Genomic DNA, 25,070 nt, shown 5'->3' with positions numbered 1-25,070 from the left:
ACGAGCCTGGTCACGTGGCAGGGGGCCGACCGGGCGTGCGTGCCGCCGTTGATCCGGTGCTGCAGTGAGGAGGTGGTTCTCGCCCGTGTTGTGTGTGTGTGTGTGTGAGTGAGAGAGCGAGTGAGTGAGTGAGTGAGTGAGTGTGTGTGTGGGGGGACTCGGCTTCTTGTTGTCGGTGATTTCCCCCTCCCCTCCACCCCTCCCCCTTCCCTGCCGCCGCTGCAGTGGCCGCTCCCTGGGCCGTAGGAAATGAGCGATAACGATGACATCGAGGTGGAGAGCGACGTGAGTCCCGGGGCTTCTTCCTTCCCGTGCGGGTTGTCAGGCGGGGACAGCGGCCGGGGTTCTCAGTGGGGCGACGGCGGTAGGGGGCCGAGCAGCCGCCAACTCCTTCCCCTTCTCCCCCTGGGCCGGGACCGCCTCCGTCGCGCTCGCGGCTCGCTCCCCTCCGGGCTCCTGGCCGGAGCGGCCTTCTGGGACTGGAGGTGGGGAGGAGACCCGCGGCCTCTGGGACCCCCACCTCCCCCCGTGGAGGAGGGTGCTGCGGCCTCCGGTTCCCACTCTGTCCCGCTCAGGGTCTGGGGGACAGGGACGGGGTGCGTCCGGGATCCCATTGTCCGGATCCTAGGGAAGGGGACGGCGCTCAGGACTTGCCTCCTCAGCCCGCGCCCCCCTCCTCCCGTGACCCGCGGATCCTGGGGGGTGAGGGAGGGCGGAGAGGGAGTGGGAGTGCCGAGATGTCCTAAGCTGGGTGCAAGGGGAGGAGACAGTGCTCTGGACCCTTCTCTGGCCCGGGTCGGATCCCGGAAGGAGGGGCGGCGCTCGGGACCCCCCCCCCAGCCCCGCTACCGGATCCCGCTAGGGGGGGATGGGGGTGTGGGGTGGGGAGGGAGGGGGGTAGGGCTGACTCCCCACCCGCCGCTTCCTCCGCCGCCGGCATTTTCTTTCTTATTATTAAATGTGAAGTGTAAAAATAACTTCTATATTTTCTATTTTTTTTTTCTCTCTTATTCCAGGAAGAGCAACCGAGGTTTCAATCTGCGGTACGTCTCCTACTCTCCATTTCATTTTCATTTCCGTTCAGTTCTAGTCCTTTTTGGGGTCAGAGAGAAAAGGAGATCGTTCTATTACTTTTAATATTGTAGTAAACTCTCCTGTTAACCGCTAAGGTGAGGTGGGGCCTTGTTCTGGGGTTCTTAGGTGGGAGTGGGGAAGTCGGTTTGTAAATCTCATAATTCTAGATTCTCAAGTGATAAGTTCCAGTGACTGTAGGTGAGTGAGAGGAGCTGTATGCAAGGAAATGAATTCTGTAGTTTTCAGATGGGGGCTCTAGCTGTCACTATACAAGTGGGAAATGAGAAATACATCATTCTGAAGTAGACTGTAGTATTATTTCAGGGAAAAGTGGTCAGGTTTACTTAGGAACAAGTAGGTTCTAAACCGTATTTGTGCATAGTTGTGTGAAGTTGAAGCCACATGCAGTAATCACCTTTAACCAGAAGTCATGTGACTGCTGTAGAACTATGGAATCTAGCACAACCTCGTATCCTACAGAAATTGGAAATGTAGAGGAGCCAGAGATTGAAGTGAACGTGTCACATTCAGCAGCTTATTGTGGTCTATTTGATAGAATGGTTGAAGAAAAGTGGTGTTGCAGAGAGAGGTTTGCTAAGAGGTGGTGGTTGAGACCTTACAGTGTTATCAATAATTTCTCAGAGTTATGATTTTCATGTTCTCAGTAGATGGTTTTATGGATTTAGGTAGACGCTAATCTCATGTATTTGGAGTCAGAAGCAGTACTTGTGGGTTCCATGAATAGAGGAAGAAAAAAAAGAATAGATACAAAATAAATCACTATCAGAGGTAATGAGGAATGAGTATATCACAGCGTCTAATGTTTGAATAGAAGGAATAGATGGGAATAGTAGGAAGTATGTAGAATGGGAGTCAAAAATTTAGATGCTTCTAGGGGGCCCAAGCAGTGAGATAGGGATAAAGTAGAGAGCAGAGGTGAGGATTAGGGTACAGAGAGCCCATATCTCTTCTAAAAAGGCAGCCACCAAAGTCCCGTGGGATTTTATTATGTGGAAATTAAGGCTCGGCGTTGCCTGATCTTCCTATTTTAAAAGAAAGATTAGAAACTGAAGATTTTCGTGTTAGCTCTCTGAGTTTTCTAATAATGTGTGGGACAATCACGTTGCTTAGGAGTTTGTTAAAATTTGCAGGATGCCACTTTGAGACCTCTAGTTTAAGAATTTAATTACCACAGGATAAAAGCAAGCCCTCTTACCTGTACCTGCTCTTCATTAGAGCAAGGATTCTGCAAGTTGTCCAAGCAGATGGACATTTAGAAAAAAATGTGTTTAGATTATCCCTGGATGATAGTCACTAAAAAAGAGTTGGTTTTATTTTTCCTTGAAGTATTTGACAATATTTTTGAAGTATTTGAAATATCTCCTATTAGTATATCTATTTGAAAATTCAGTTCCTTTTTTTCAGTTACTATTATCTTTAAAAGTGTGAGGATGGAGTTTGATGTTTGGGACCCATCGTATTTAAAACATTTTTTTCCTCCAAGTCTCCAGTTATAAAATCTGCCCTAGGGCTTAATAAGGGTTGGACGATAGGAATTGTTTAGGCTTCCTTTGTAGAACCATTATTTAAATTGGAATTACATTGGCTTTCCAGTGAGAGAAAATTTTTCTTTGTGAAATTTTGGCTTCCAGTTTTTGAGAGCTTTCTGCTTTTCAAAATATCCATCCACGTGGCTGTTAATGTAAATTGTTTTATTAAATGATTAAAATGTTCCACTCTCCTAAAATGCTAGTGTCATTGTTTTATCTGGATATTTTCAGTTTGGTGTTTAGGTACCTAGGATTTTTCCCTTTGATTTGCTGGGGTGGGCAAAGGGGGTGAGTTTGACCCTTTGTTTTTAATTTGACATATCTACTTAGGAAGTTGTTTAAATATCTGTTGCAAGATAATCACAACAGCATGGAGAGAAGAAGCAATAGATGAACTTAATAGCATTTTAAGCAATTAACACAAACATGTAGGATCAAAAGGATTTTTTTCTCTGTGAATACATCTTTATTTCCTGACATTCAGTATAGATAAATGTATTTTTAAAATTTGGGGGAAACTATTCTTAAGCTTTGCCTTAGTTCAGAGAAATATGTGGACTGTGAACAACCAAATATTTAGGACTGCCGAAGAACTTTTAAAAAGTTACTTGTGAAAGGTTCTGTGGGTCCTAGTATAAAAAAGAGACGCTCATTCATGTTTTATAATGTCACTACAATAGCTGCGGCCTTAGTGCATAAGCAATATAGGATACTCAGCAAGAGCAGAGTTAGGACGTGAGGCTAACTGTAACAGAAAGTGAAACTGATTTGACAAGTTTTTTTTTTTCTATTGCCTCAGTGAAACGGAAAACAGCTTCTCCAGTGACCAGTAAACTTTGTTAAAGGAGGTAACCCCCCAAAATAATTTTTATTATTAAATTTAATTCATCTCAGAATCCCACTGATGTTATTTTATTTTTTGGAGGGAAAATAGTGCATTTCAAAGATAATTTTCTAGGGCAGGTGTATTTCATGCAAAGTGATCTTTATTTCTGTTTGGGAATTTTTTTATTTTTTTGGAAGGAATGAAAGTATACGAGAAACTTAGGGTTAGTGTGTTAGTCAGGAAGCCCAAGTTCTTTTTCAGCTTATCCTTAGTGACAGCTGCATGTGTTTCAGTTACAGTACACCTATTAGTGGGGGTTAGAAGCATCTGTGCAATTCCACTTGTGGACCTTTCTCGTATGAAATATTTTTAACCTCCCAGAGCTCTTTGTTTCTTTAGGAATTGCAGTATATTCAGAAGGGAGTGAGCTTGGTTACCTTTGAGATTGAAATTTACTCAGGAAACTCCTGTCTGTTTTACCTGGAATTAGTTGTGTGGCAAAAGTGCTACGTGATATATGTACTTTATATCTGCTTAGAGTGTTGACAGTGATGCAGAAATGGCAGGCTTGGTTTCCAAAATTGCCTGTTGAAGGGTGTTCTTAGATTTAACAGTCTTTTTCCAAATGCCGGTAATAGTAGAATAGTTGATCAAGGAAGACAGTTATAGTGTGATGAAGTATTTGGACAATAGCATTTCCAAGTTTTTTTCAGCCCCAAGTGACTTTTTTTGAAAGGCCTTTAAAACGTATGTGTTTATTAGATGTTAGAAATGTATTCCAGGCAATCAGCTTCAAGCAGGAGAGGTGTTGGAAAGTTGCAATTTTTATCTCCCTGTTAGGGACCTTCGTGAATTTCTCACCCTAGCTGCCCATTATTTCATGAAACTATCACATTAATTAAAATGAATTAAGTTGCTTAGTAGTTCAGTTTTATATATCCTATCTACTTCCCATCAGAAGTACTAAATAGATCTTTTCTGGTGAGAATTTTGAGTATTTCTGGTGTTGGTGTTTTATAAGAATAGCTTATTAATAATCATAAGCAATACTATCTTCCTTCTAAAATAATAGCCTTTAAATTTCTTAAAGGCAATAAATGTTTAGTGGGCAACTATAATTCCATATATGCTGAGAATTTTTTATATTGGAATTGAGAAGATTCCCCTTTATGAGCTGGTTAGGTGTCAGGTAGCTTGCAAGAAATGACATTGTTCTGGATAACCTTGTGCATCTTTGGATAACAGAGCATTTATTTCCCCATGCTATTTGCCTACCTAGAATTTGGAGGGAATAATGTTGTTGACTGATGTAGTAATGCCTTGAAGGAAGCTGTATTCTCTATGCAATAAGTTCAGAGGAAACTATTTAAAGAAATTCCCTCAATTTTGAACAGCCCTCTTTAGCTTGAATGACCTCCTGCCAGTTTAACAACTTCTTGGCTAACAAAATAATGTTTGCCTTCAACATTTAACAACACTTCAGATAACACGTGTTTGTTAGTGTCAGAGATGGACAAATTGTAGGTGATTTTTATTCTGGCTGCCAGTATGGAAAGTTTGGTAGAAATAAAACAGAGACTGAATAAAAACCTTGGCAGAGATGTCAAAGCTGGAAGCGATTTGGTGCAGAAGTTCCTGTTCAGCATCTGTGGGCCAGTCTGCAGTATCACACAGCCCCTTAGTGTTTCTCTTAGCCTGGGATTCCCTGAAGGAGGGGTTTTCTACAGAAACTGCAAATCCAGGGTACTTAAAGAGTGACAGCATCCAGCCACTGCTCTCAGAGCGTGTATCAGGGAGGTATTTGAGGACCTGCTGTACAGCCTGAGAATGCCCCTGTTGTCTCCTAGAATTTGTTTGGTACCATCCATTTTCACTATCAAACATCTTAGTATAGGTGAGAGAAGGCTGGCTTATCTGAGTTGAGCTTTATTTGTTCAAGACACAGTTGTTTGGCCTTTTCCCACTTAAAAAAAATTTAACTAGTTTTGCATTGTGGGCGGATCTCAGATGCCTTACACTGGGAGTCTTCACCCAGTTTTACATTCCCAACTCTTGGTCTTTTCAAAAAGGGTTGCCAGCAAACAAAGATAGTTAACAAAGCAGTGATAAGCCTGGCAACTGGCCCCTCCATTTGGATGAATTGAGGGTAGGGGGAGAGTCATCCTTCAGGATGGATGGATCTGTGGTTTGGAAATGTTTCCCAAACAATTCTCGGTCTTCTGTTAAGGTTTTTTCATATGTTCTTTCAAGCCACTAGAGGTATTATTTAGTTCAGAGTTGCCTGGAATGAGGCATGTTAGTTCTGCATGTTTTTAACTTACTCTTTTCAAATGAGGCTGGAGAAGGAAAAAACTGCATCATTGCCATTGTCTCTGAGAGCTTTGAAATGGACTCTGGTTAAGCGTAGCAGCTTGGGGACGGACATGGCAGCAGGGATTGGTCTAAGATTCCACTCTTCTGCTAGTTAAATTGGGCCTGGAACCACCACAGAAATTCCATCCACTGCTTTGAGAACAACAGTCCCCGGCCCAGGCTTTCTACCAGTGGACTGCTGCCTTTCCTTGTTGAGCCAACTTCTCAAACTTGGCTGGCTCCCCAGATGAGAAGCCAAGATTTCTGCTGATGGTCCACAGCCAAGTTCACTTACGGTCCTCTAACCGAAAGACTTGTCCATTTGAGTCCTTTCAGGGCTCAGTGAATGGGAAGGGGAGAGTGCATTGTGGGGATGATTTTGGTGTGAGATTATACTTAGCTCCCCCTCTCTAGTTCAGGCCCGAGTGAAACCAAGTCCAACTTGATTCTAGCTGTTTGAGATTTGCAGGGCTCTCCCAGAAAGAAAACAGACAATTAGAATTTTATTTGTATCAACAAGAGGGATTGTGGGTAACTGGTGTCACTGCTTCTGTGCACAGCTCTTAAGCTGGGAGGAGGGCCAGGAATCAGGGTGATTTAGTAGACAGGAATATCTCGGGCTGCTGCTGGAGACCAAAGCTGGGCGATTAATTTGCATGTAAATAAACCAACTAGGGAGTATGTAGCAAACACAGGAGAGACAAATAGATGCCAAATGCCATCTCTCAGCCTTCTAAGTCTATAGGTCTGGTTCAGCTTAGAACCCCGCCCAGCTTAACCTGTGTAGATGTCCAGAGAGAACAGTAAGCTAGAAGAGGGCTAGGTACTGCACTATGTGTAATTCCTTCAAGCTATTTCATAGTGCTGATAGAAGGCATCTGCTGTTTTCTTGCTCTAACGCTGTCTGATATAGCGTACCTACCTCTAGCCTCAGGTTATCTGAAGATTCCCTCAGTTTCCCCGGAAATTCTGTATATCCCTGGAGTTCAGCAGACACTCATTTTACAGTTAATCCAGACATCACAAGATTAGGAGAGCTTTAGAAGTGTCCCGGGCGTCTGCCCTGAAAGTGAGTGCCATGCCATGGAGAACGGTGGCCGTGATGGGAACCATGTGTCCAGTGCAGCAGGGCTATAGGTGAGGTGTTGTGCTTGAGAGACCAAGAAGTGACTGAAATTACCACAGCTGCTCCCAGCCTCTTCTTCCTCTGTAATGACTCAGACCTTTAGGATTAGATTCGAGAATTTCAAGTCCACTCGTCCCCACAGCTCTTGTCTTTATCAACTTCTTTCCAAACATCTTGTTTAGTACACGGATTCAATTGAGGTATTCTTGTGCTAAGCCAGGTTACTTACTCTTACTGCTTCATTTTTAAAATTCCTGGTACTCTGGGGAGATTAAAGCTAACTAAGCTTCCTACACACTGACTTCCTCTTTAGGTTAGCTCGGTGCAACCTCGTACTCACGGTTAGTCCTCAGAGTTTAGTATTTCCTACAGTTCCCAGAGTGCAGATGTGATGAAGTTCTTGCTTTAGGCTGAGTAAGCGTTTGTGCTCCATTGGAGGGTTGCTTCTTTAATGGGGACCTGCCGAAGTTCTGCAGTGTTGTCCAGCGCTGTCTCTTCTGCCTGAAGTCAGTGTATTTTTGCCATTCCTGGTTTGGTGGCAGTCTCTGTCCCTCTCCAGCTGATTGTTGTTCTTTGTGATTCTGAGCAGGACAGGATAAAGACTTTGGTCTCTGGGTATTTATGTACTGCCAAATACATATGACCTGCCACAGGTACCTGAGGAAATTTATTCCGAGCGTTTGGGTGTCAGGTTTGCTGTCTAAGAACTGCCTTTCTGGCAGCCTCTGTTGGGATTCCTTTGGCAGGGTAGCACCTTCATGCACTTTAAAAAATAGGAGCTCAGAATGCAGTTGGCATCTTTATCAGCTTTGTCATAATTTCAGGTTCATGCATCTGGGTTTTCTAGAGGTTTTAGTTTTTATTGTATGATTTGGCATGAAGGACTTAAACTAAAACCTTTTAGTGAGCTGGAGACGAGAACAGACTCATAGTGATAGGTTTTACGTGGAAAGAAGCACGGTACCAGTGACCTGACTCCTTCCCTGGGCGCCCACCATGGGGAATCTCTTACAGTGGGGTTGATCACATCTTACGAAGGGGCCCACTGCAGCTTTTCCCTGGTTACCTCCCAGCCATGGACTGGCGGCTGTTTTGTCACATAAGTAAGCTGTAGGAGAAGACTGGTGTTGCAGGAGAGTCACACTTTGTCCCCGTGAATAACTTTTATTTTACTTATGCATGAGCTGGATGCATCGAGCTACTTTGGATGTTCCTGTCGCAAGCCTTGCTCACCCCTTTCTCCCCCTTTAGCAGAGCCTAATTCTGGAGACTCCTAACTGCCCACCTCGACAAATCCTTCCCTGTCCAATCGCCTGGGACAGCGCTGACAGCATATACTCCAGGCTGTACCCACCCACCTGTGCCAAGCAGAAGGAGTGACATCGCTAATGTGCTCTTTCTCCTGTTCTTCCAGGCTGACAAACGGGCTCACCATAATGCACTGGAACGAAAACGTAGGGACCACATCAAAGACAGCTTTCACAGTTTGCGGGACTCGGTCCCATCACTCCAAGGAGAGAAGGTGAGTTTATTGAGAGGACCAGTTAACCACTACTAGCTTGGAACTTGCTGTGAGGCTTAGCAGGGCACTCACCTATCTGGAAAGAAATTGAGTCAGGAATATTCAGGTGACATGGTTTCCTTAATCTTTGACTCTTTGTGGGGGGTCATCACACACCTTACCCACTCTAGTTCATCCTTAGCAAGCGATATCAGATATAATGGAGATGCTTATTAAGACAGCAATAGGAGTTACCTCTTAAAATTAGCAGCACATGTGATAAATCACTCATTCAGGAAATTATAACTATATAATATAGTATAAAGAGCATACAGTATTTTGGGTAACACTAAGGATTCCTGAGGTCAGTGGTTCCCTAGACCTCCATGAGAATTCCTTTCATGTGGTTCAAAGTTAGTACTAATTTTAAGTGAAATGTCCCAGGAGTGTATGTGAACCAACCTGGACACCAGTGAGCTCCCAGTCCAACAGCTGTTATTTTAAAGGCATGTAAAGAGCATTTTAGATGTGGGGCCAGAGTGAAAGACTTGAGTAAAGAGACATGTTCGTAAGAAATGGGAGAAAAAAATAGCTGCTCTTCTCTCTCCCTCTACCCATTTGGTGGCCTTCCAGAAACTTTTTTCCCTAGAGAGGTAGGCACCAGCTGTTTCTGCATTTGAAAAACAAAGTTGGAAGCTTTGAGTAAGAGGCCTGTGCGTTAGGGTCACTCCTCGGAATCTGGAGAAAACATCTGTTTGCACAGTTAGTTCCGTCCTTGACTCAGGATGACTGGCCACTCTGTGCAGCGGTTCAGTGGTATAAGTGGCAGACGTGGAAGGGGACCTGTGTGTCTTGTGTGTGGTTGTTTTTGTTTGTTTGGTTTGGTTCAATAAGCCAATGTTTAAAGAAGCAACCATTTTAAGAAAAATTATTGCACTCAGGTATGCTTTGAATGGCTTTCCTGACTTAGCTCTGTGGTGGGAATCCTGGGGTTGTTTGGTTATTCAGAATTAAATTTGGAATCATTATGGTTTCATTTTGTTTATACTGCCACTCTGGTAAGTCATGTGCCTTATACTTTATCTAAGGTGTGGCTCTGTGGCTAAAGCATGGGGTAGGTCTGACCTCTATGAAAAAAATAAAACAAGCCGTGTGGATACCTAGTATTGCAAAACCAGAATCTGCCATGGGTTAGGCCTACTTAGTGTGGACTTAGTTTAATGGCCTTGGACCAAGGTACTTACCTGGAATAACAACATTCCTGGGTACAACACTGTCTAAGCACCACAGGAAATCTTTATGATGGGGAGAGACTCACCCTTTTAGACAAAGTACACACGTGCAAAGGATTATCTCTTATGCTTGTCTGAACCGTTGACAGTCAGTGCTTATTCATATGCCATGGTGTCAATTTAAAGGGCTTTGGGGAAGTAAATGGACAAGAGCTAACATCTAACTAGGAGCGGCGCCACAGCAGTGTTTCCCAAGAAGCAGCCTGTGGACCACCCCGATCATAATGACTACTGAATCTGTCTTTCTGAGGCAGGCCTGGAGATCTGTACTTACCACCAGCAGTCAGGTGATTCCTAGGGATTCTTGCTTGGGAACACTATGGGAGAGGCCAGTCATAAGAGCTCAACTATACCTTTTTACTTATCCAGTCTATTTTACGTTGCCATAATGTTCTTCCTTAAGTCCTTACAAATCACATTGTCATCAATCCTGCTGTCTCCTTTCTTCAAGGAAGTTGACAATTTGAATTTGGTAACCTTACAAACGGAATAGTTGTCGTTCATTGTGGCCCATTTCATTTATTCACTTACTCCATTCAACAAATATTTATTGAGCTCTGCTGTATTCTAGGCACTGTTCTACATGCTGGGAGTACAACAATGAACAAAACAGACAAAAGCAAAAGCTCTTAATCTGGTGGAAAAGATAGAAAATGAGCTAATAATCAAGTATATGTGTAGTATGTCAGGGAAATGCTAAGGAGATAATTAAACAGGAAAGGAAGGATTGCGGTTTTTATTAGGGCAGACAAAAAAAAAAACATACTGGCAAGGCAACATTTGAGTGAAGACTTGAAGGAGGTGAAGGAAAGAACCACGCATCTTTCTGGTGATGAGCGTTCCAGGCAAGGGAGTGGAAGTGGAATAGCCCAGGGGCCGGAACCTAGGAGCAATCCTGGACCTGTCAGGGACACAGGCCAGACTGGCTGAAGGAGGGTAAGCGAAGGGACGGTGGCAGGAGATGAGGTCAGAGAAGCAGCAGGACCAGAGGAGAGGAGTGGTCAAGGAGCCAGCTCTGATAAAGCCTGTCAGCAAAGCCCCAGTGGGAGTTTACCAGGTGCCTTTCTGATTTCGGAACTTTTGTTTGTGTTCCAGTCCTAATGTTCATGCTGAGCGTGAATAAAGGAAATGGCTGTTGGCTCTGGTTGAACCCCAGCCCCTTCCCACTATATTCCACAGTCTTCACTGTTCTTGTCTGCCAACACTCTTTCACAGGTGCTGCGGGGAGGCTAACAGAATACTTTGGTCTCTCAAACTTCCGAGTTCTCACTAAATGTTGCAATTTTTAAAAAGTGCTATTTGAACCAAAGGAAATTGGCTAATTCTTGATTGGGATTGCAGTAATTAAGGTTCTGACATTATCCTGTGAGTTTTAGGGTGCTTAGATGCTTGATAGAAAGGCCCCCCAATCTCCTTTTATTTGAGCATCTTTATGTTCAAGGTGACTTCTCACTTAGTATTTGGATTCTCTGTCATACATGTTTTAAGCATTTTGTTTTTTTCTTTTTAAGAGAAACTAATACTGATTGAATTGGATCCTAACCAAGAATGGGAGATACTTATACTTTAAAAAAAGTCAAACAAATTTAAATGTGAGACCCAAACTCTATTTATCTTTTGTTTCCTATATTTCCACTATAAAATAAAAATAAAGAATAATCACCTTTGGCTTAAGTAAAAAAAACCAGTGTTAACTAACATCTATATTGTAATGTAATTAAATCTGCACGGCAGTTCTCTGAGGTGAGTATATACAATTATTATTGGACAGTTACTACTGCTGGTGCTCCCGCCTTCATTACTGTGTCAGAGATGGGCAAACAGGCTCAGATCACGACCCCAGTCTATAGCTGGTCAGGGACTAAAACTCAGGACTGCCCATTGCCAAGTTTGATCTTTCTGCCACACCATAGGTATAAACAATTTAAGGATATTTTAAAGAAGTCTTGCTTAAATACTTTTGTCTTTATATTGGGAGCTTCCCCTGGATAGGGCCAGTAATCTTGGCAGTCAGTCATACTAGGGTTACTACTAAAATATTTTCCCCTGAGGTAGCGAATGTAGGCAACACTGAAGTGCAGAGTTAAGGGGTCATTGAAAGTTTATAAATTTGTCTGAGTCCACATAGCTCCTCTGGGAAATAGATCATTATATACTTGACAGTCCAGTTGAGTTTTGCCCTAAGTCACAGTGTTCACAGTGGACTCTTGATCTCTTGTTGCGTGAGTCTTTTGTTTCCCTTATAGTTTTTCAACTGGACATGGAGCCCACTGGGAAAGATGGAATGGAATTAGAACCATCAGCCGGTCAACCAGAGTAAGGGAGTAAGGGCTAGAACAGCTTCTGTTTTTCAAAGGAAGAAATTACTGTTCTTGAACAGAATTATCCTTTGTTTTAAGGGTGCTAAGTTGGATACTAGGGCATGTTACGTGGGGAGCAAACCTGGTGACCAGCTCATCAGTTTGCCTTTACATGGGGGTATAATTCTGCCCTCCCCTTGTAAGTTAGCCCCAGCACCTGAGCCAGAGTGATTGCATCCAGTCACAGTGTCTCCTTAGCATGGTTGACTTTAGTGGTAGAAGGTTCTGTCTCAGCATTGCCATGTGTGACGAAACAGTGATTTATAGTAATTTCTCATCTTTTAAGTCTCTTCCTAAATGCCTGTTTATTGTACTTCATTGCTCTCTCAGCCAGTTGTATTCTGGATTTCTCCTTTCTGAATAGAGCTTTGTTATGTTAAAGAGAGATTTTAACCTAAAGTAAAAATAAAAACAGGGTTTCTTCTAGTCAGCGTTAAGTTCAGAATTCCTTCATTCGGGGTGAGACTCTGAAGGCACTGCCTCTTCCAGCTCTTGTCACAGGCTTTGGCTCAAAGTAGGTCCCCAGAACCAGCTGCGAGGTGAGAGCGCCAGAGGAAAAGTGGGCTTGCTCAGCTCTTTAATGAAAACGGCACCAGCCAGCGTGCTTGTGCTCACCTGTTTAAATATGAGTGCCGTAATTTAAAAGGTCTAGTATGTGGTGTCTACTCTTGAGGGTCTTGCTCTCTTGTTGGAGAGAGGATTCTATGTACCAGTTAACAATAGTAAGATAACTTGCTGAGCATCGAATAAGAGGTTAAAACATGGAGCTAATTTGTTTCATCTTCAGTGAAGCCTGGTTTCTTTAACAGATAGGTGTTGAAACCACATAGCTCCCTTATATCAGGGAACATAACAGGGAGACTGACTTTCAGCTGTAAGAACTGTGAAACCCACTCAGCACTGTGACCAGGGCAGTTATCTCCGTTGTAATTGTATGTACGTTTGTGTGGTTACTTGAGGACTGTCTGCCTGTCTCCCACACTACACCATAGTAAGTACCGAAGGCAGGGAGAACATCTTTTGGTCATATTTCTTCCCTCAGTGTCTGGCACACAGTATGGAGCAGAGTGTTTGTTTGTTAACTGAAGGAAGGAAGCCGCCTGTACACGTGGTCTCGCTTCGCGGGAGAGGCTCACTCTGGTGGACATCCTTAAAGGCAGGCAGTTCATTCAGTAGCACTGTTTCCAGACATCATCTCTGGGATGCTAAAGGGATTATTTTTAAATAAAATGTCAACCACAGCCTTTCCCATTTCACCTCATTACTCATCAGGGCTGTTACCTGGCCAGACTCCAACTTGGGCGATTCTTTTCTTCTTAAATTTTCTACATCTTAAATTATTGCCCATAGTTGCCCAGGTCTCCCTTAAGCTCCAGTCTCAGCAACTGTGAATGTATTAATTCATTGGATTCTTTGTTAACTGTATTTCATGCTGCCAAGACCTCCAAGAGCTTTTCCATGCCCATCAAGGAAAGATTGGTGTTCCATGTTCTCTGAACAAGGTGCCCAGGTTGCCCTCCTGCTTTTCCTGCTCGTTCCCCTATTGTGAAGCAGTGTGCACCCTCCTCTGTTTCCTCAGAAATGTCATTTTCAGATTTGTCAGAGTCCTTTCCTTTCATCAAGATCCAACTCCAGCCTCACCACCCAGATGACATTGAGGTTTCATGGTGAAGAGACCCACTTACAAGGGCTCACCAGCCCACACACTGTTTCCTACCCACATGCCTTCACCTGTTTCCCCTGCGCCTGGGCCTCCCCTGCCAGTGTATCTCCACCTGCCCACCTTCAAGGCCCGTATCAACTGCATGACCACCCTGAGAACCCTGGGTTATCACTCCCCCTGACACCCTAGTGGCCCTTTATAGGGCCTCGCCTGTGTCTGTCTTTTTTCTCTGACAATCTTATCCCTAACTGAAGGGTGCACTCCCTGAGGGCAGGAGCCTTGTCCGTCCATCTAGAAGTCTCTGCGCTGCAGACTGGGGAGGACTCAGTTCTGTAGAGAGGACAGGAGAGCCAGGAACCTCACCTATCGCTTTTCGATCTGGAGATTTGAAAGGATAAGGGTTAGTTACTAGGCCTTCCCTCTAGCATTTCTTTTTCTTTTTTTCCCCTCTAACAAAATTGCAAAAACTTTAGAAAAATGGGAAGAAGGAAAATAGCCCCTCCATTCCTCTAACACGACTACAACCTTTCCTTTGTTTTGATTCTAAGACAAGCACCATCTTTCCTGTGGAAGTTTAATGTGAGTCACACACACATTTTAAATACAATTTGATTTAAATACAGTTAAATTTTCTACTTTGACACGGTAAAAAAAAAGTAAAATAGCAGGTGAAATTAATTTTAACAATATATTTTATTTAGTATGCAAAAGTAAGTATGACTTCAATATATAATCAATAATTAAAAATTACTAATGTTATTTTATGTTATTTTCTTGCACTGTCTTGAAGACCTTGGGTATATTTTATACTTACAGCACATCTCAATTCAGACTAGTTACATTTCAAAGCTTATTAGCCACATGTGGCTAGTGGCTGTTGTGCTGGACAGTGCAGTTCAAAGATACATTTCACCCATCCCACACCCCATTTTAATATAACTGAAATCGGGTGCTATCTTAAAGTGTATGTCAAACAAACTCACCTGCTTTCTTTCCTCCCCCAAAAAGCTGCTATTATTAAATCCATGTATTTATTGATTGAGTCTAAGCAGCAAGAAAATGATAGTATTATCAATCTGTATATTTCCCTTTGGTCTCTTTATGTATGTGCTTTATGTGGGTAAATGCTATAGCTTTCTTTATGCTTTCACATAACATGCCCCTTCCCCAAGTAATAATGTTTATATTTAGCCATTAGGCCTGTTTCTGTTGACCATTAAGTTGCCTCCAGTTTTTTAATTTTATGAGTAATGTAGTGATGAACATCATGGTGCATGTGGCTGTTTCTATAGAATTGATTCCTGGAAGTTGGGTTGCTGGGTCTGGGGCAGGAACATCTGGGTTTTTTGCTGTGTGTTGCCAGAATGCTTTCTAGGAGGATTGTTTTCACATCTTGTTTCTTCCCTTTCTTACTTTTTCAGGCAAATTCTAAAGACTAGTCTTTTGGTATTGTTTTGAGAGTGCTAGTTTTACCATTACTGAATTTTTTTTTAGCGGGAGGGGTGACTAATTTAGTAGGCAAAAGGTAGTAATTAATTTTGTATTTTGTTTATTACCTGTGAGATTAAATCCTTTTCCACATGTTTACTTACTAGTTATATTTCCTCTCCATGTGCTCATCTCTCACGGTCAGAGTTTGATGGGGAAATGTCACACCTTCATTTTAAACTACCAAGGGCACAGGGTAAACGAATACAAAGTTTGAAACATGATTTGTGTTAACCTTTTTTTTTAACATTTTTTATTGATTTATAATCATTTTACAATGTTGTGTCAAATTCCAGTGTAGAGCACAATTTTTCAGTTATACATGAACATGTGTACATTTATTGTCACATTTTTTTCTCTGTGAGCTACCATAAGATCTTGTCTGTATTTCCCTGTGCTATACAGTATAATCTTGTTTATCTATTCTACATGTTGAAATCCCAGTCTATCCCTTCCCACACCCTGCCCCCTTGGGAAACACAAGTTTGTATTCTATGTCTGTGAGTCTGTTTCTGTTCTGTATTTGTTTTGTTTTGTTTTGTTGTTTAGATTCCACATATGAGGGATCTCATATGGTATTTTTCTTTCTCTTTCTGGCCTACTTCACTTAGAATGACATTCTCCAGGAACATCCATGTTGCTGCAAATGGCGTTATGTTGTTGGTTTTTATGGCTGAATAGTATTCCATTGTATAAATATACCACATCTTCTTTATCCAGTCATCTGTTGATGGACATTTAGGCTGTTTCCATGTCTTGGCTATTGTAACCCTTAAATAAATTTCTGTCTCCTGGCCTCTGCCTTCTAGTAATCAAGAAAATGGTCCTTCAGCGTGGGAAGGGCCTTACAGAGGACACCTTCAAGGGGCCACATGGCTGTCTGGTTCTGATCCCACAGCATTCCAGCCTCCCTTGTTGGCATTGATAGGGGTTCCATTTCAGAATGAACTAGTTTAATGCAGACCCAATTTATTGTGCAGATGCTTTAATTTTTGTTTCCAGAAGATGGCTTATTCAAATGGAAATGTACACCAGCTTTGCCTATCCCTCCCTTACTATGTGTAAAAGCTTGTGCAGGTTTCAGAAAATAATGATTTTATTTTCTTTAAAATAACTAGTGCAAAATAAAATGGGTCAGTTACTAAGTCAGGCAGTAGTTCTTTTTTCTTTCCTCAGGATATGGCGTTTTGGTTCTTGGGGGAACAGGGCAGCCATAACATTAGCCCAGTAGGATCTGATATTGACAGTGAGGAGGAAAAAATGATAAATACAGCAAAGATGACTGTTTCTCCAGTCAGCATTAGGACCCTAGGGAACAGCAGTGGTATTCCTAATGTTGACAGTCTAGTACTACTCTCTTCCTCACCTCTCCTCACCTGCTTTCGGGAACAATTGGAGTTTTTGCACAAACATGAAGATTTACAACTCCAGAAATGTGTGCAACTGTTGCCTTATATGAAAAATTTTGAGAACCACTGCTTAAACAGGATTTAGTCACATTGGATGTCATCCTAAACATCGGTGGTAACTACTTCAAGAATCATTTGGGGCCTTTAAAAGGTACTAGTTAGAATCAAAGTCTTGGGTTTGGGGCCTTTTGTGAAATACGTGCTTTGTTCTCGCTGCAGCGCATGAGGTGGGTACACATGTTCCCAAGCAGAGTTCTGCTCAGGTGGGTGCCTCTGGGGCTGGGGAGGCCCCTTCCTACATCTCCTCGCTGCTCTGGACAGAGATGCAAACAGGCCGGCAGCTGCGGCGTGAGTAGGAGAGGGGGCAGGAACCTACTGGGCCCCTCGGCCACCCTGGGTCTTCTCACCATCCATTTTGGCTCCCCCTTCTTAGGTGATGCGGCCGAGCAGTGTGGGGAGCCAGCGTTTCCCACCCCCAGGCCCAGGTTCAGTCAGTTCTCAAGCCATCTTGCAGCTTCAGGCTTTTCTCTGTAGTTGCTGCTTCTCTACTACAAGGCTGTTAAGTTTTCACCTGCCTTTAAAAGAAAAGAAAAAAAAAAACAGTTTTCTTCAATGCTGTGATTATTACAAGCTATTTTATTTTCATTCCTTACTTTTTCAACCTAACTCTGAAAAGCAGTCTTCATCGTGGCTTCAGCGTCAACTCATGCTGCACCCCTTACCTGTGTGGAGATGATTTACATAAACTCTCACTCCTTCAAGGAACCCCCATCACCAGGCTCTTCATTGACATTCTCATAAACAGATTGCATGTCCCTTTCATAGTCTTCTTCCTGCTGCGACTCTCCAAATTCTGTTGATCATCTTTATTAGTTCCACAGCCTCTGTGTTGCAAAAATCAGGGTGTCCTGGAGCCCTGGGTTCAAGTTTTGATTCACTCTTACCTACTGGTTGTGTAACATCCGGCAAGTTGCAGCTCTGTGCCTTAGTTTCCTCATTTATAAAATAGAAACCATACATCAGAAGGTTGTGTGTGGATGCCTGGCATTTGGTAAGCACTCAGCTGCTGCCATTCTCATTGTCATTCGTGTTGCTGGGTACAGCTGTGGCTCTGGAACAAGATCTGGAAGGTTATTAGTTGGCTTTTTGCATGGCTCCCAGAGGTGAAAGAGAGGCCCGAGGAGCCACGGTGCATTAACTCACATTGCTTCGTAGAAGGCCCAGGACCTCTTCAGTCCACAGTTCATCACAGTCCATCCTGTCTCCGGGCTGTGTCCAGACCATTGAAGAGAGGTGTTTCTGCTTAGAAAGGCAGAATCAGAAGCCTTCTGATTGTAAAAACTAGCAGGAAAGAAATTATTCAGGTCCTTACTCGGTACCCAAAGGCAACAGCGATCTGTGAGCATGTTGACCTACCAGGTTTTATCTGCTCCGGACACTCACATGAAGATTGCTGACTCAGCTGACTGGGCACGTTTCAAAAAACAGAAACTGAAAGCCCAGCGCCCCTCCATAGTCCCTGCCATGTTGGCTTCATGTTTACTGTTCACAGTGTAAATTCATAAAGGCAAGGAAGGGCCTGCCTACACCTTGACCCTGTGGCTGGCTGGTCACATGATCTTGTATGGTTTGTAAAGCTGGGAGGGGATTTTAGATGAGTCTAGCATTTCAACCTTCAACCTTTTGCTTTTTCTTCCCTGCACTAGATGCACATGTCAATTTTGGGGAATTCTGTATTTTGTATTTTAATTTTTTCTTGCTATATTTAACTTCTTGTTGAGTACACTGGAGGGGGGCAAAATAACTGAACCATGCTTTTTGGACTTGCTAAGGGGGGAGTCAGGGCATCCCAAGTGGCCTGGGTGCTTTAGCTTAGGCAAGGGGGTTTGTGGAGGAAAGGCTGTGCTTGTTAGCATTCTGGAGGCCCCCTGGGTTATGCCAGTCTGGCCTTCTTTTGGAACCTCTTGTTTTCTGAGCATCTATGGATTTTATCTTCATCTGAAAATTGCCTTGAAGTGGAAAAACTTCCATTGCTCATTGGGTTCTTTCTCCCTCGTTAGTTGGTTGTGCTGTGCTTGCTGCTGACTTTTCACTTCATGGTTTCATGCATAAATATGTGAAGAAGAAACTAGTAGCACAGAGGCTGCTACTCAGTGTGGTCATTCGTTAAAAAATTATCACTGAACATTTGCAAGTGCTCTCTTGTTCAGAGATTTTGCTTTTTGTCCTTATTCCAGATGTAGGTGAATATTTAAATTAAAGTTAATGTTGCTTTCTGGAAATTGTTGGTAGAAAAAACAGGTGAATTTAAAGAGAGACTGGGGTGTAAATATGCATAGCAATTAGATCAGTGATGGAGTACTTAGAATTTGGGGGGCTGAGCAGGGTCTGAGAGAATTTCTAGTCAGATAAGGAATAGCCATGGAGAGAAATACTGTTTATAGTCACAGGGCCCATTAAGGAGAGAGCCTGGAAGGCACCTGTCTCCTGGGTCCTGAACTCCTCTCCCTACTCTGCCTCCTGCCACCTATCCTACAATGATTTTTTTTTAATTGAAGTATTGTTGATTTACAATGTTGTGTTAGTTTCTGGTGTATGGCATAGTGATTCAGTCATACATTTATGTATGTATTCTTTTTCATATTCTTTTGAATTATAGGTTATTACAAGATATTGAATATAGTTCCCTGTACTAATACAGTAGGACCTTGTTGTTTGTGTATTTTATACATAGTGCTTTGTATCTGCAAATCCCAAATTCCTAATTTATCACTCCCTGCTTTCCCCTTTGGTAACCATAAGTTTGTTTTCTGTATCTGTGAATCTGTTTCTGTTTTGTAAGTAAGTTCACTTATGTCTTTTTTTTTTTGATTCCACATATAAGTGATACCGTATAGCGTTTGTCTTTCTCTTTCTGACTTAACGTAGTATGATCATCTCTAGGTCCATCCATGTTGTTGCAGGTGGCATTATTTCGTTCTTTTTTATGGCTGAGTAGTATTCCATTTTGTTGGGGTGTATATATATATCTTCTTAATCTAGTCATCTGTCAATGGACATACAGATTGCTTCCAGTCTTGGCTTACAGTACTTATTTTTAATCCCATCTCTAGCATCCAGAGAGGCAGAGTAATGTAATAATTTTAATTAGTCCCTTCCAAATGTGTGCCTTTTTTTTTTTCATTTTATCACCTAGTAATTAACCATAATAAGTTCCTTTTGGCAGAGATGGGAAACAGCTTCTGAGGTGGCCTTGTAATCAGAGTTAAAAGCCCCATTGTCAGTACTCTCATTCTTCCTACGTAAGCTGACTTGTCAACTAAAGAAATACGCCTGGCTCTTTCCCCACTCTCATGTCCTTGCCTGTGCTCTTCTCCCTGCCCAGAATGACCCTTCCTTACAAAGTACACCTTAGTCTAACCCAGGGTTCACTGATTCCAATGGGAGCTTTTGTGTGCCAGGCCTGGGGTGCCTGGCACAGAGAAGGTGATCACTCCCGCCAGGAGCCATCTTTCCTATGGCTCTTCTAATCTGTACTGCTCGTTACACTTGTTGGTACTGCTCTGTGATTTGTCTATAGATATGTTTATCTACTCAATGAGATAGTAAGTAAGCTTCTGGGCAAAAAAGCCATGACTAATACATTTTGTTTCCCCACAGTGTCTGCTCAGTGTCTCACATATAACCCGCAGCAGATAAAAATGGTTGAATATGAACGTTTTCCTTTTGAGGAAATTGCCTTAAGGGTGCTATTAGAGGAAAGCCCGGACTTCATGAGGACTGGTGAATAAACCCAGGCCTTCCAAACCTCTCTGATAGTCAGCCCAGCTGAGGTCTAGGAGTTGAATCAGGATTTACTACAAGGGGATTGAGTTTTGCTCGCGTCAGCATGTCTGTTTTCTTTGCCATTTAGGAAGCATTGCTACTGCTCAGGAGCCTTGGTGGCGTGACTGTCACACTTTGGCTGCTAGACTGACTGCCCTGCCTTGGGCTTCAGCTCTCTTGGCTTTCTACCATCTGCCGGTTCAGCTGGTTGGCTGCCTGGCCATGGCTGACTTCGGCCAGGTTTGCAGCCTGGAGGGAATCTTCCGGGCAGGTTCGACCTCCAGGGGCCATGTAACCTGACATCTGGTTTATTAGCTTATTAACTGGTCTTCTGACAGGGCAGTGCCGAGGCTACCCACAACCTTGGTAAAGGTGTGGTCGCTTCCTGAAATGGCCCAATCTCATGCCCTTCCTGTGTTGACATCAAGGTCTGACAGCTTTCACAAAAGTCTCTTTAGCCAAAGAGACTGAAGTGGTGACACAGCAGCCTGGCCCAGCTGGAACTAGTTAACAACAGTCTGAGGACTTGGCTGAGATCTAAGACCTTGATGAAGAACTCTGTACCCATGCCCATCCTGAGCCAGCTCCAGCCACCTTTCTGGACCAGCCAGGCCTTAGCAAAGAGTGAGTGGCTAAGCTCTCAGTTAAGTAGTATTTTAACATTTTCAGACATAGCCAGGCTGAAGACTTGAAAACAACATAAAGAACCAAAGAGGATGGGCGGGGCACAAGTTCAGGAGTCAGATGGACCCGAGTTTGAATCCAGGCTCTACCACTCTTTAGCTGGTGATTTTTAATAAACCAGTTAACTTCTCTGAGCCTCTGGTTCCTGGTGAAGCTACCTCTCCCAGAGATTGCCAGTGCGGCAAGCTGTGTAAAGCAGGGGGTGCCCTGGCTGGCCCAAAGATTCTCAGTAGCACTTTGGCTGTTTCCTCAGCCTTGTTCCCCATCACTCTCCTGCTTCCGCCCTCTCATGCGGTCGTTGCTGAAAGGCATGCTTTCCTTACTGCATGGACTAGGTCTTTATTTTGTCCCCTTTGCTTTTTTTCGTATTGCAACAGGCATCCCGGGCCCAAATCCTAGACAAAGCCACAGAGTATATCCAGTATATGCGAAGGAAAAACCACACACACCAGCAAGATATCGATGACCTCAAGCGGCAGAATGCTCTCCTGGAGCAGCAAGGTGAGCAGCGGAGCTTATGGGGCAGCTGGCCCTGCTGAGCTCCAGCCAGGTCAGGGCTTCTCACTGGGCCTGCAGAGTCAGACCAGTTACGGAGCATTGCTCGTAAGCAGCCGTGGCCCTGCTTCTCGGGCCCGAGTAGTTGAGTGGTAGAGCATCCTGAGGAAGGACCTGAGCCGCCAATGAGGGACCAGTGGAGTCTTGGGGCTAGGCATCTGGAGACTTTTCTCTGACCTGCTCTCTCCCCTTCTTGGGGCTCAGTGCTCTGCTTGTAGTAGGGGTCACACCTGGCGGTCAGGTGTCTCCGAAGAGCTATGAGGTCCTTGGATTGGAGTGTGCTGTGCAAGTACCAGAGACTCCAGGTGTTGAGGGCCAGTGAGCACTCCCCATTGTCAATGGTAGTCCGCTCAGGGCACATGGGCCAGGCCCGTGCTGTTCTCCAATGCTCACACCCGCCTTTTCCTACAACCACAGGGGAAAGCGAGAGCTGATCAAGTTCTTTGTTCCTGGGGAATTCACTTCTCTTCCTCCCTCATGGAAGATGCAAGTAAAAGGAAATGCAAGTAACCACCTGGGTTAGAACACCTCAGATAAACTAAACTAAACTAAAATAAATGGGTTGACCTTCCAGGCTCAAGATGAGCTGAACCGAGGAGGGATGGGGCAGCGGGAGGCGGCAGTGGGTTGGTTACCGGGCCAAGCAGCCTGCATGTAGGGGCTTTGTGTCGAAAGGCCCAGGTATTCTGTGTGTATTGGTGACTGGCTTCCAAGTGTCCAGCTTGTCTTTCCAAGTGGATCTTGTACATGAGAGCTAAGCCAAAACCTTTCTTTGGCTGGTACGTCTAATGTCATCCTTTCCTGCTGTCGTGTGGCCTTCACACCCTTGTGGAGCCTGGCATTGTCGGGCCAGCTTCTCTGTTACTGCACTGCTGGGTCCCACAGGGAACTTGGGCTCCTGTCTCTACACCGGGCTTCCATGGCAGGATGGTGACATCGCAAGCCTTCTCTTTAGGGCTAGGTGGCATTGTAGAGTGGCCAGCCATGTCTGCTGGGCACCCAGGTCTGGCTGGGAAAGGAGGAGGGAAATGAAGTGTGCAGGTGGAGCAGCCACCAGAAGGGAGTTACTCCTGAGCCACCCTGAGCCTCAGGGGTCAGCAAGCCCTTCGGAAGAACAGGCTGGACCCTGACCTGTGACTCGGTTACTCCCCCAGTCTCCAGAAGGCTGTAACCCGCTCACTTGGTTGCCTTTCAGTCCGTGCACTGGAGAAGGCGAGGTCGAGTGCCCAACTGCAGACCAACTACCCTTCCTCAGACAACAGCCTCTACACCAACGCCAAGGGCAGCACCATCTCTGCCTTCGATGGGGGCTCGGACTCCAGCTCGGAGTCGGAGCCCGAAGAGCCCCAAAGCAGGAAGAAGCTCCGGATGGAGGCCAGCTAAGCTCCGTGGGGCAGGCCAGCAATAAAAACTGTCTGTCTCCTCCGTCGTCTTATCCTCCTTTCAGTTCATCTTTAGAACCCTCAGAACCATTTAAGAGACTCTATTTTTTCTCTTTCCTTTTTTTTTTTTAATTTTATTTTTACGTAGAAGCTCTTGGACAACAGCTCTCGTTCTCCTTCCCCATTTCCACTACTTTTTTTTTTTAACGTTTCCCTTCAGGGATTCCCTGTCCCCACCAGGAATTTTTAAACCAAAACACCCCAACTTGGCAGCTTTTTCTGTGGAGGACAGACGGCCGGCCGGACCTCTGAGCACATGGTGTCCTGACCACCCACCAGCTCCTCCAGCCCTGCCGGGCACGTGCCCGGGGGCTCCTGCCCCTCCCAGGCCTCTCCTCCCAGGCCACCCTCACCTCTGTTTGATAGACTTTGTGAATCTGTGGACTGCTCTACTTTAAGAAGATGACCAGTTTGGAGTAATCAGAATTATACCCCCTTCTTTTTAAGGATTTTTTTTTTCTAAAAAGCTATTTATCGCTCCTGTTGAAAGACCAGATCCTTGAAGAAGTTTGTGGTATGAAAGGAAGTGGGGACAGATTTGCAGCGCAGAACTCTTTGGCCTGTTTCACTCCTGCTCCTCTCAGCCAGCCTTAGGGAAGGCCGCGTGACACTCGTGTGGTCTGTGGGGGGATGGCAGCAGTGAAGCGGTAGCCGCCAGGGGGTAGTGGGGGGTGGGGCAAGGAGGGAGGATCCGGTGGGGTAGAGGTTTTGTATTGAGGTCAGTGATGATGTTTGATATTTATTTCCTGCTACTGAAATTTGAATCTGAGTGAATTGTCCCTATTTCTGATGATGTCGGTATTGCAAAGCGACAGATTCATAAAGTAATGATCAAATCTTCCTTTCTTTCCGTGTGTATTTCTAAGAAATAGAGCCAACTGATTTTGTATGTAAATACCAAGAGCGATTCACCTGGTACTAAACCCGCATCCCAGTGCGGACCCCTCCCCACCCTCGCCCCAGTCCCCTTCCGACTGTCCTGGAACCCATCCCCATTGTGTGATCCAGCCCTGGTTCTGGCTGCGGTCAGCAGATCCCAGTGAAGGGTTTGTGTGTTTAAGCTTCATTTCTTTGTCTTTTTCCTACTCTCTTCCCGGCATTTGCTGATTCTAGTGTATACTCTGTAGTCTCAGTCCGTGTTTGATTCCATTCCATGGAAATAAAAAGTATGTTGTACATACTGCTGAAGAATTGTCTTGCAAGTTAAGGCTTCCCCCTTTACTATAAGACTATAAATAAAAACTTATTTTATCCTTCTTGGTGGTGGTGTCTTCTTGCCCTTGCAGAGGCCAAGATGGTGGAGGGAAGAGCCCTTTGGAGGCCACTGGGCCTGTGGGGGTGCCTGAGAAGGAGCCTGCAGACTGGGAGCAACCAGAGCGGTTCCCTTTTTGTTCGAAGGGCTCAGCCCAGCCTAGCAGGGCCAAGGAGGGTGGATAAACCACTGGTGGTAACTTTGCTCACTGGATAGAAGCTTTTAAACCCCAGCAGGGATGGGGTTATCCAGGGCAACATTTCTAGATCCAGTTCCTGTTAGATTAACAACCCTTGGGGAGTTGGTAGCCAGAGCTGTGGGTTTGGGTTTCTCCTGGTAACGAATGTCCAGTCCGGGAGTGGCTGGTATTGTCCTGGACTTTCAGTTTCCAGAGAGTGCTGGTATAGTACGAGGAGACAGCAGGACGGCCATGAGCTGGAAGTCAAGGAGACTTCAACAGCATCCAGTTGGCTTGCACGGTTGGGGACCAACACTGGCCTGAACTCGTTTGACCTTGAAAGAAAGAGGATTTATGGCCAGAATACAGTTCAGCTTTGGTTTTTTCATCCAGCTGACAGGAAACATTGCTGTTCTTAGACCAATGGAAGGAGAAAAGTCAAATTAGTTCTTTGATTTGTCACTTTCTTTGGACTGGTAGTGCTGGTGCTTCT

The 25,070-nt window shown here is 44.3% G+C and overlaps 1 protein-coding gene across 4 annotated transcripts; it reads left to right on the top strand.

Annotated features, from left to right (window-relative positions):
- MAX (MYC associated factor X) lies at positions 1–24,403 on the top strand. Of its 4 annotated transcripts, XR_012073684.1 has the most exons (6): positions 1–285; positions 1,017–1,043; positions 8,343–8,450; positions 21,528–21,651; positions 22,123–22,207; positions 22,901–24,403. XR_012073684.1 is itself a non-coding variant. In XM_006206962.4 (5 exons), the coding sequence occupies exons 1-5, from the start codon at positions 250–252 to the stop codon at positions 23,086–23,088; spliced, it is 483 nt and encodes a 160-aa protein (XP_006207024.1). In that variant the 5' UTR covers positions 14–249; the 3' UTR covers positions 23,089–24,403. The 4 variants fall into 4 exon arrangements, 2 of the variants coding, with proteins under 2 accessions (XP_006207024.1, XP_006207025.1); XR_012073685.1 differs by lacking the exon at positions 1,017–1,043 and having other exon boundaries at positions 10–285; positions 22,901–23,130; XM_006206962.4 differs by lacking the exon at positions 22,123–22,207 and having other exon boundaries at positions 14–285.
- The last annotated feature ends 667 nt before the right edge of the window (positions 24,404–25,070 follow it).

Source organism: Vicugna pacos, chromosome 6 (assembly GCF_048564905.1).
Source record: "Vicugna pacos chromosome 6, VicPac4, whole genome shotgun sequence".
NCBI lineage: Eukaryota > Metazoa > Chordata > Mammalia > Artiodactyla > Camelidae > Vicugna > Vicugna pacos.
This window is presented reverse-complemented; position numbering and strand designations above follow the sequence as displayed.